This window comes from Sarcophilus harrisii, chromosome 4 (genome assembly GCF_902635505.1).
Source record: "Sarcophilus harrisii chromosome 4, mSarHar1.11, whole genome shotgun sequence".
Taxonomy (NCBI): Eukaryota; Metazoa; Chordata; class Mammalia; order Dasyuromorphia; family Dasyuridae; genus Sarcophilus; species Sarcophilus harrisii.
This window is the reverse complement of record NC_045429.1, coordinates 216861445-216873049: the sequence shown is the minus strand read 5'-3', so window position 1 is coordinate 216873049 and position 11605 is coordinate 216861445. Positions and strand designations below refer to the sequence as shown.

The 11605-nt window shown below is 36.0% G+C and overlaps 1 protein-coding gene across 1 annotated transcript; it reads left to right on the top strand.

The window, feature by feature from the left end:
- The first annotated feature begins 5672 nt into the window (after positions 1-5672).
- GJA10 (gap junction protein alpha 10) lies at positions 5673-7308 on the top strand. Its single transcript, XM_003769295.4, is given in 2 exon segments — positions 5673-6925; positions 6927-7308. Coding segments are annotated over 2 exon segments (1491 nt in total). The 3' UTR covers positions 7165-7308.
- The last annotated feature ends 4297 nt before the right edge of the window (positions 7309-11605 follow it).

Genomic DNA, 11605 nt, shown 5'->3' with positions numbered 1-11605 from the left:
GACTTTTCCTTTTGCTGTTATTTGGGATTATAAGCCAAAAGTACAATTTCTTTGTTATACTCTTTGTTAAAGGGTATAAAGTTTAGTAACTTTTCCTCTCTCATAATTAATCATTGCTTTCTAGAATGGTTGGAACTGGTCAAAATTCAAATAAAAAAATGTAATCAGAAAAATTTTAAATAATATTTTTGGCTAGTAGTGTGGCACCTGCTCTGGGCTACTTTCCTAAGTAGTTTAAGTCCAAGCAGGGGGTGACTACTAGCTACATAGGTTCAAGGTACTCTGTGAGTCTGAACTCCTAAAATTCTAACATCCAGAATCCTAATGGTATTTTTACTTCTGTCTGCTAGAAGACAAAGCACAAAGTAAAGCTAGTTACCAAGATTACATAGTAAGAATAACAGCTGAAAAACATTGCTTCAGTATACCTGGAGTACAATTTCCCACAAATATAGCATTGGGGAAAGGAGTGGGCTGAAGTATAGTGGTGATAAGTCATATGTGTAGGAAACACAGATTCCCTACATATATGGTCAAGGTAACTCACTTCTCTGCCACTGAAGGGTCCCGATGTCTTTTGTTCTTATGGTATCCTCATGTCATTGGAGACAGTGTCTCTGATGGACAGGTAGGTTACTTTTCTGGCCAGAGAGCTATTCCTCTCTGCATCTTGCCTCCTGAATGCCAAGACTAATTCTTTTTGAATAAACAGTTGGTGCTCCTCTGCCGCCAGAAGTCATATTTCTCAAAGCTTCCTTCACTGATTTTTTCCTTGATTCTGAGCCTGCTTCCTGTTGCGTGCAGTATCTCTTACTAGGTGAATAGTTTTTCAGTAGAAAAGATTATAGCTGATGAAAGATGGGGAGAGGAAGAACGAGAAATCCTCTGTGCTGTCCTTGGTGAGAGAGGGACACAGAGAAAGAATAAGATCGATTCCCTTTCACTAGTTGGGTTCTTCCTCCATATGAGGTTCTTTGCTGCCAGCCCACAAAGCTTTCCTACTTCGATTATCTGTCTCCACAGCTGGCAGGCTGACTTTTTAAAGTCCATCAAGGGACATGGCTAATTTTTATCTAGATAGTGGCAAGCCATTCTCCACTTCTATCAATAAGAGAAAACATGTTTTGTAAAGAATTGAGGGAATGGGAAGGATATACAAGGTATATTCAGTTCATTTAACATATTAATTAATGCCTTATTGTCTCTATTACTTGCTCCTTCTGTGATTTCATCAGCTGAGCTAGTGAGGAAATAATATTGAACAGACCATTCCAGGATAGTAACAAAAAGAAACACACAACCCTTGATTACCATGCTCATTATAAATCAGTGTACTACTTTTCTCTTTTTAATATGGACATGGAATTTTGTATTAAGTGTCAGAAAAAGTCTCTGTGGGTGGGCATTGCTTAAATCTTTTTCTTTATCACAAGGAAAGAGTGTCTAAGTGTCTAAGATTGTGGTGTTAAAAAAAACCTATAATAAAAACTTTAAGAGAATCAAACGAATCTTGTACACAATGACTACAACTAATAAAGTCAGCATCCTATAAAACAGCAAATTTCTAGTACAGTTGTCAATGGTAGTATCAAACTATCAAAGGAAAATCCTTTCTCTTAACTAGTAAACTAAGCTTTGGGGGACTGTGTACTTTGAGTATTTGCTGGGAAATGTTTGCTGTGTGAAAACAAAATGTATCAATCAATTAAAACTGCAAATAAATATGTTAATTGTGTCTTCTCACTCTGAAGATCTCTTGATAAACCAGAGAATGAATGAAGTCATCTAAAGTAATTACCCTACAAGGTATAAAGGACCAGAACTTTCCAAGTAAATGTCTTCCTTGGGGAGGCCATAAATACTTAGAAGGCAGGGTAGTGTCTAATTATAGCAGCAATCAAATCCTTAAACTCACTTGGCCCTTTAAATATTAAAAATATAACCAGAGATGATTCTAATAATGATAATTTACATTTACATATTACTGTAAAATTTGTAAAGTTTGGGGCAGCTAGGTGGTGCAGTGGATAGAGCACTAGCCCTGAAAGTCAGGAGGGCTTCAGTTCAAATGTGATCTCAGACACTTAACATTTCCTAGCTGTGTGATCCTGGGTAAGTCACTTAACTCCAATTACCTCAGCAAATAATAATAATAATGAAATTCTATCCTCACAGCTCTACAGAGTAGAATCCCATTTTTGCAGCTGAAGCCAATGGGAATTTGAAAGACTTTTAAATGACTTGGCTTGGGTTAATGGCTAGACAGAATCTGATCCATGACTCAACCTCAGGCCTTCTAACTTTGAGATTGGTAATAATTTTTTGTGTGTTATTTCTGAACTGCATATATGTGAACAAAACATTACTATATATACAAAGAACAAAAAAGATTATATATGGAAGCATGGATCTTCATAGTATATAATTACATAATCTCTCTAGATCTTAATTTCCTCATCATTAGAATAAGTGACTATTGAAGTCCCTTCCACATGTAAGTCTATGATCCAGGATCCCTGGTTGGATTTATGGAAGGGGAAAGCTGCTCTACTTTCTTTCATTTAATCAATGTAGGCTTTCTTTTTTCTTTTTTCAGTAAAAGAGCCTTTATTTATTACAAAATTAACAGCTCTCTTTCCTCAAGACCTCTTGAAAAAAAGAAACTGCTTAAATATATTTCTTTCTTTTTTTTTTTAAACAACTCTTTTTTTAATTCCAAATTTTCTTTTTCTCTTTCCCTTCTACCCACTAGAAAGACAAGGAAATCACAAAAACCAAAACTCACTAAAAATAGTCATACAAAACAATTTTTGCATTTGCTATATTCTATCCCCTCCCCACAAAAGAAGCAAGAATAAAGAAAGAGAACAAAAATTACTATGTTTTCAAGGAAATAAAGAGGGTATCTTGGCTCTAATAATTTTTTATTAACTCCTGTGTTCCTTTGTGATGTTTTCCTGCTTCTCTACTCTTCCTTCTGAATCTTTTCCTTATTATACTTATCAATAAACAGCTGTTAATTTTGTAATAAATAAAGGATCTTTACCTGAAAAAAAAAAAGCAGAAATCCTGCATTCTTCCTGATTAAATGAAAGAAGGTAGAACAGCTCTCTCATTCCATAAATCTAATCAGGGATTATAAGATACTTATCAATATTTCAGAAAGCATAGAAAAATTGTTTTTCCTATGAATTGTTCTGTGGGTTGTGTCTTTTCCCTCTTGAAAATTTCACAGAATCTCAAAGCAAGAAGGAACCTCAGAGATCATAGAGTTAAACCTATACCTGAATAGGAATCCTCTATAATACTATCTATAAGTGATGGTCTGAGGCTGGATTTGAACTCAGGTCCTCCGATCTCCAGGGCTGGTGCTGTATCTGCTATGCCATCTAGCTGTCCCTAAGCCTTTCTTAAAGTAATCAATAATTGTACTTGGTTCTTTTTTTTTTTCTGTCTGCATGTTAATTCAATTCCATGAGCATTTGCAGAGTACCTATTATGTGCCATAAACTGGTCTGCACTGGGAATACAAAGAAAAATTCCCTGGTTCCCAGGAGTTTTTATTTATACACACACACACACACACACACACACACACACACACACACACACTTTATACTGAATTGTTGGCATGTTTCCCCTAAAAAAAGCCATATATATATATATTTGTACACATACACCTATATGCACACACATTCAGAGTAATACAAAATAATTCCTTTTGGCGAGGAAAGACAATTAACAGCTGGAAAGATTAGTAAAGATTCTCTGTAGGAGAAGTGTGCTATTGAAGGAAGATTTTAAGAATAGAAATGAGGAAGGAAAACATTTCAGGTATAGAGGCAAGAGATGAAATAAAGTAAGCCTGGAATGAAGAGTGCAAAAGGAAAGCAATGTGATATCAGCTTATAATGATAGGTGGCAGTAAGATTATAAGGGATTTTAAATTCCAGATAGAAGATTTCTTATGTTATCCTTGGAAACTACTGAAGCTTTTTGAGCAAGGGGATGACATGGCTAGACTTGTGTTTTAAAATTTTAATTTTTAAAATCTACCTGTTAAGATTGGATTGGAAATGAAAAAGACTGGGATCAAGGGCACCAATGAAAAGATTGTTGCAATAGTACAGGTGAGAGGCGATAAGGACCTGAACTGGGGTAATAGCTGTGGGAGTAGAGAAGAGGTGAATATGCAATGTAGTAGAATTAACAGGAAGAAAAGAAACAAGCACACATTAGGTTCCAGGCTCAGAGCTAAGTACTTTACAGATATCTCATTTAATTTTTAGTTCCACCTTCCTTATTTTGCAAAGTTGGTCTTGTGAACCCAAGTGCAGTACTTTACATTTATCCCTATTGAATTTTACTTTCCTAGATTTTAGCAGATTTTGATCATCACAAGAACATCTACAGGCAATGTGTTTCCTCAAGATTCCTAATTTTTCTAGAGAAACACAGAATGTTCCCATCTCTTTGGAACAAGTCAATGAATTTTCCAGAGTTTCCATTACTAAAACATCTCTATTGATTCAGTCCTGTCTCTCTTGTTCCTTTTTGTGGCTCTATATTCTTACATTATTTGTACTGCTACTTTGATCCGGGCATGAGAGACCTTCAGTCATTTAATCCAATTTCTTCATGTTATAAATGGGGAAAACTGAAGCTCAGAAAAGTGGAATTATTTGCTTATGGTCATATAGCCAGTTAGTCTCAAAGTTGGGACCAGTACCCAAATCTGTTTGAATATGGTTGGGAGTTGGAAGAGAAAAAAATCAGAGGAAAGAATAAAACATGACTTCAATATTGTTCCTCAAGTTACAGGCATGTAGACCATTGCTTTTCCAACTATACATTAGTAGCATTAGCTTTTTCATAAAAACTGTCATAATATTTAGGAAACTATCATATTTTCTCTCCTGATTAATGAATTAATTATGGAACCAAGTAAGGGATTCAAGTTTGAAGGAGAAAACCAATCAATCAACAAATATTGGCAGATACCTAGTAACTGCAGACACTATATTAGGTGCCAGGGAGGAAAAAATAAAGGACAATTTTGCCCTTAAAGATTCTACTGTTTAGTTGGAGAGACCAGATATACTGATAAAAAGATACTTAATTGCATGAGTTAGTATGTAATAATTTTACAAGGAATGTTGATCACAGTAAAATCAGGGGATTGTGAGCCATGAGCTGGCAAGTGGTGAGGAAAGACTTCACTGAGGTGGGAATTAAACTCCTTAAAGAGTGGACAAGATTCATATAAAAGAAGGCATAAAAGGAAGAGAGTTTAGCAATCAATAGTGCAAAACCAGAAATATTTGGAAGGGCCAGAAGGTTTTTTAGTAAAATTAAAGTGCAGATTTATGATGGAGAATAATAGGAGATGAAATCTGAAAAAGTAGATTGGACTGTATTTCAGAGGACCTTTGAATGCCAGGATATTTGTAGAGACAAATTTTCTAATTGTTCTCCTACCCCATCTAGGAGATAACTTGTTTCATTAATAAGAAATCACAAAATGTCAGCAATAGAAAAGACAACATTTTATCTGATATTGAAGACCATGAAAATCTTTGCCCATTATTATACTTTTCATTGTAGCTTGCTGCTTCTCTCTAAGTGCTATTATTTTGTGAACATGTATGTGTTGCAGACACAAGTATTTGAACATGGGAGACTGGAACTTGTTGGGCAGCATTCTGGAGGAAGTCCACTTTCATTCAACCCTAGTGGGGAAAATCTGGTTGACAATCCTGTTCATTTTTCGGATGCTGGTGCTTGGAGTGGCAGCAGAGGATGTCTGGGATGATGAACAGTCAGCATTTACCTGTAACACCCGACAGCCTGGCTGCCGCAACATCTGCTATGATGGTGCTTTCCCCATTTCTTTGATCAGGTACTGGGTTTTACAGGTCATCTTTGTATCTTCTCCCTCTCTGGTATACATGGGCCATGCACTTTATAGACTCAGGGCCTTTGAAAAGGAGAAGCAGAGGAAGAAAGTACAACTTCGAGCCCAGCTGGAGGAACCTGAGCTTGACCAGGAGGAGTACCAAAGAATAGAGAGGGAACTGAGGAGTTTAGAGGAACAGAGGAAGGTACACAAGGCACCCCTTAAAGGATGCTTGCTGCGTACTTATATTCTGCATATTTTGATCAGATCTGTTTTGGAAGTAGGGTTCATGATAGGGCAGTATATTCTCTATGGGTTCCAAATGCACCCCCTTTACAAATGTAATCAATTTCCTTGTCCCAATTTAGTGGACTGCTTTGTGTCAAGGCCCAGAGAGAAAACCATTTTCATGTTGTTTATGTACAGCATAGCAGCTATCTCCTTGTTCTTTAACATTTTGGAAATATTTCACTTGGGAATCAGGAAAATCATGAAGGCATTATATGGAGGGTCCAGCAGGGATACTGAAAGGGAACTGTGCCACTTAAATAGAAATTCAGTGATGCAGCCCTGTGTAACTCATTCTTTATTGCATGAGAACATTGCTTTGTTGCAGCCTGTTCAACCCATCTGGCCAGAGCAGCAGCAAGTAATTGGGATTGATAATACAGAGCATAAACCAGCCTGGCAACCCAATCAGCACAACCAGTCTGAGGGAGCCTTTCCACTTGGCAAAAAGAACTGGTCCAGGAGGGATCAGCATCACAGAATGCTGCAATTCAGCTCTGTTTGTCCCCAGGACCTTGATTGTTGTGTCCAATACTTTCAACAGTGCAAACATCAGTACCAAGGACAGCACCCACAATCTTCCTTCAGCAGGGGGGGCATTCTTTCCAGACCACAGCTATGCAACCTTGCAAATTGCCCTTCCTGCACATTACATCCTGGAGAACAATCCCAGAGTCTTTGGAACCCAACAAGAACATCAATAGATCTGACTACTCACTGCAAGACTAGTAAGGATAGCATGAGAGTGTTTTGACTCAGCGGAGAGAGGGTCTTATCTAGGTAGCTGCAAAGCCAGTTTCCTATCCAGAGCTTCAGAAAGCTCTGATTCCAGGCATAGCCATGTCTCTGATGTTCAGCATTAGGGAGATGACAGTGCCTCCAGTTTTCCATCTCTACCTTCAGACACTGGGCGCAGAATGTCAATGGCAAGTAAAGACCAGAAGGCCCCTGCTTGTGTAAGGTATATCCTGCTTGTGTAGCTTTCACCAAAACTGGATGCTCTGATGGTCCCCTAAGCAAATACTTTCTTTATGTCTTCCTCAGGGCTACCTTCTATCTGAAAAGGCATAATGATGGGGGGATGGAGAGACTAGGAGAGAGATGGGAGGGAGAACATATGTCTTTTTGTGGCATCATTTATCCTTGAGTCACTTTAGTATTATTAGAAAAAGGAGTATGTTCATGTATATGAGCAAGAATTCACACCATTTGAATATTTGTGCATCTTAAAACAGTCTTCTACAAGTATTTTACAATAAAGATTTAGTGAATTTTAAAAAATAAAATGTAACTAGTTTTCTTTATTTTAAGGCAAAAGAGAGAAAAGAAAATCTCTTGCTTTTGACCTGGACATTAAACAAGAGGAATATTAGACAAGTTCTGCCCTCTGAAAAAGCCATAGTTAGATAAGGAAATTTAATTGTTAAAATGATCCCAAGATATGAATTGCTGGATTATAGATTTAGAATTAGGAAAAGCCTGGCTTAGTGATCATCTTGTCCAATTCACTCACTTCATGAGGCAGGAAGTATCTGGAAGTATAATAGGATCTGGAATTGTTCCTTTCTCTCATTGTCAGTTTATATTATGACATCATTTGATAGGAACTGAATTTCCCAGATTAAACTAATAAATGAACTACTATATTTAAAGTACTTATAACTATAAAGTACTACATAGATGTGTTATTAAAATTATTTCTCCCTGTCTTTTGTATCATAAGGATTTTATCTGTATACTAAGTTTATTATCTCTTGCTGATTTATAATGATATTTTACATTTATATAGTGTGCTATGGTTATTCATAGCATATTTTCATATTCATATTCATATTCATAAATATATGTATATGGAATATATATATATATTTCATTTAACTATTCCAATAGTCCAATTTGATAGATATCTGTTATACCCATTTGACAGATGAGGAACACAGAAGCTCAGGGAGATTGTGATTATCCCAAGTATATAAGTAGCAAGGTCAGGTATCAAAACTTATACTCAGTTTCTTTTTTCTTGGTAGAAAATTTTTCTAAGCTGAAAAGGGAGTCCTACATAAGCATCTTAAGCAAGCTATGAAGTTGAGTTTTTTCCTGGCTGGAGTATCTTCAGCTACTTCTTGTATCCTTTATTTTCCCAGGAGGAAGGCAACCATGACAACTTTTATTTCTGGTTTTATGACTCCAAATCCAGAGTTCTTTCTGCTATACAATAGATTTCAGGATCCTCTTGTCACTGAAATAGAGTAATTTCTCATGTTCCTTTTTAATTTTTTTAAATTTTGAGGAGCTTTCAGTGGATCTGGGATCTTTCCAGAGAACCTTCCCTCAACTAAGAATAACTCATTTCTTATTTGCTCTATCCAATTGCTCTGAATATTACATAAAGAGCAAATATGTCTCGAAATTAATGTCTTATCTACATCACTGGATGATTTCTGCCACCTAGAGACCATTGATGGTAATACCATCTGAACACAATAGACTGAATGGCCATTTATTTCTGTTTATACTTGAATATTTAGCAAGGTAATTTTTGTTGGTCCTTCTTTTCTTTTCTGAGAGAGTGGCACACAAAATATATTTATTTCTTTTTTTTTCCTTCCATTTTCCCCTCCAAACTTTTCAAAACATTCTTTATCTTTTTTTTTTATTTTTTTATTACTTTAGATTCTGAAAACAGCCCTTCTCCCCTACTCATTGAGTCATTCCTTGTTACAATACAAAGGAATTCAGTGAAAATAACCAACTCACATGCCAAGTCTTATGTTCTATGCAATTTTTCACATCCATAGTCTTTCATCTCTGCAACAAAGAAACATCTTCCCTTCATTCTGGGGACCTGCCTTTCTTATGATTACTATTACTCATCAAATGTTCAGGAAAGACTAGCATCTGTGGTATGGGGATTGCTGAGCCCTTTACAGAAGTGTTTGTCCACTTTTTGTATCCATTTGTCAAGCAACTCACACATAAGGTTCCAAGAAGCTATAACATGGGCATTGGTAAAACCATCTTGGCAGATGGACTAAATCCGTTTGAAGGGAACTGACTAGTCTCAAACCTTCAGTGAGTTAGTGGAATGACTACCCAAGCAAGTGAAGACTCCCCTTAGATGGAATGAATAGATGAGAACAGTTTGTTCCCATGGCCATGAAGGTTGAAACAGGTGCTGTGGAATGCTTAAAATTGGTCAGATATCAAAGATGTCATCCACTGCATCCCAGGTCATTTGCAGTCATCTTGACTTTCATCCTGCCACTGGACTTTGATGACTCTAGGAAGGAGAGTGAGGCTGATGATTTTGTACAACTCTGCCTCACTTAAATCCAATTCACAGGCAACTCATCACCCTATGATGTCATTGGTCCTCTTTGAAAACAAAGGACATACAACAAGAAGTACTCATGGAAAGCAGTAAGACAGGGCTGAAAACTTAACATGCTTGAGGATCTGGATACTTCTTACAATTAGGCTTTTATTTTGTGATCTTGGGAAAGCATATATATATATATATATATCTTATCTTCATCTCCTTTTGCTCTTGTAGCAAAGCTTTTCAATTTTACATAGTATTTTGGTTTTTTACTTGATTTTTTAAAATAGAGTTTCTATTTCATTTTCTTTTAAAATCCAGGAGGCATATGGCAATTTGGTTCCAACACTGGTATCAATTTTTTTTTTTAAATTAAAGCTTTTTATTTTCAAAATACACGCATGGATAATTTTTCAACACTGACCCTTGCAAAACCTCGTGTTCCAAATTTTCCCCTCCTTCCCCCACTCCCTCCCCACATGGAAAGTAATCCAGTATATATTAAATCCAATATATGTATGCATATTTATGCAATTATCTTGCTGCACAAGAAAAATCAGATCAAAAAGGAAAAGAAAAATGAGAAAGAAAACAAAATGAAAGCAAACAACTACAAAAAAAGTGAAAATGCTATGTTGTGATCCACACTCAGTTCTCACAGTCCTCTCTCTGGGTGTAGATGGCTTTCTTCATCATAAGATCATTAAAATTGGCCTCAATCATCTCATTGTTGGAAAGAACCATGTCCATCAGAATTGATCATCGTATAATCTTATTGTTGCTGTGTGTAATGATCTCTTGGTTCTGCTCATTTCACTTAGCATCAGTTCATATAAGTCTCTTCAGGCCTCTCTGAAATCGTCCTGCTGGTCATTTCTTTTAGAACAGTAATATTCTACATATTCATATACCACAATTTATCCAGCTATTTTCCAATTGAGGGGCATCTACTCAGTTTCCAGTTTCTGGCCACTACAAAAAGGGCTGCCACAAACATCTTTGTATATGTGGGTCCTTTCCCTTCTTTAAGATCTCTTTGGGATATAGGCCCAGTAGAAACACTGCTGAGTGTGCACAGTTTGATAACCTTTTGAGCATAGTTCTGAATTGCTCTCCAGAATAGTTGGATTCATTCACACTTCCACCAACAGTGTATTAGTGTTCTAGTTTTCCCATATCCCCTCCAACATTCCTCATTATCTTTTCCAATCATCTTAGCCAATGTGGAAGTATGTAGGGGTATCTCAGAGTTGTCTTAATTTGCATTCCTTTGATCAGTAGTGATTTAGAGCACCTTTTCATATGACTAGAAATGGTTTTAATTTCTTTATCTAAAAATTGTCTATTCATATTCTTTGACCATTTATCAATTGGAGAATGGCTTGAATTCTTATCACCACCTCTGGTATCATTAAACTTTGTATCCAGAAATACAAAGTGATGATCCATCTATAAATGGAGTAAGGCAGTATGGGAAGCATTTAAATCATACCGCTACACAGAGGAGAAAGCTACTAAAGCAACCTTTTGGTTTATTTGTCATTCATAGTTCAGCATGGTAAAAATATATCAAAATCACTTCTCAAAAAGTATGTTTGAACAAAAAAAAACAATAAAAAAGAACTTTTAAATATTAGACATTTGTACATATACATATTACACTGCTTCAAATAGTTTGCTTTAACAGTTTATTTGGTGCTTTTTAGAACTACTTCTCTCTAGATTCCCTCCCTGAATTCCCCTTTTCTTTCCCTATTTCTTTCCAAACTGGCATTGATTTGTCTCAAATTAGCTTTTAAGAAATATTTTAACAGAAGCCAGAGACACTGATTCTATTCTTTTGTTTGTTACTCAACTGAAGAAGTCCATGAGTGATTTTAAAGAGGAAACTGATTTTTTTTAAAGTTAAGTCTATGCTAAAAGAGACTAGATGTGATGCAAGGAAAGCTCAGGGAAAATTATAGGACCATCAACGTGTTTAGAAACTGTAGGAGCACTGAAACAGAGGACCTCTTTTTTGTTTCCATCTTTTGTTTTCTTTTAAAAACTCTTATTTGTTTTTTAAATTTAAATTTTTCTCTATTACAAGTAAACAATATTTT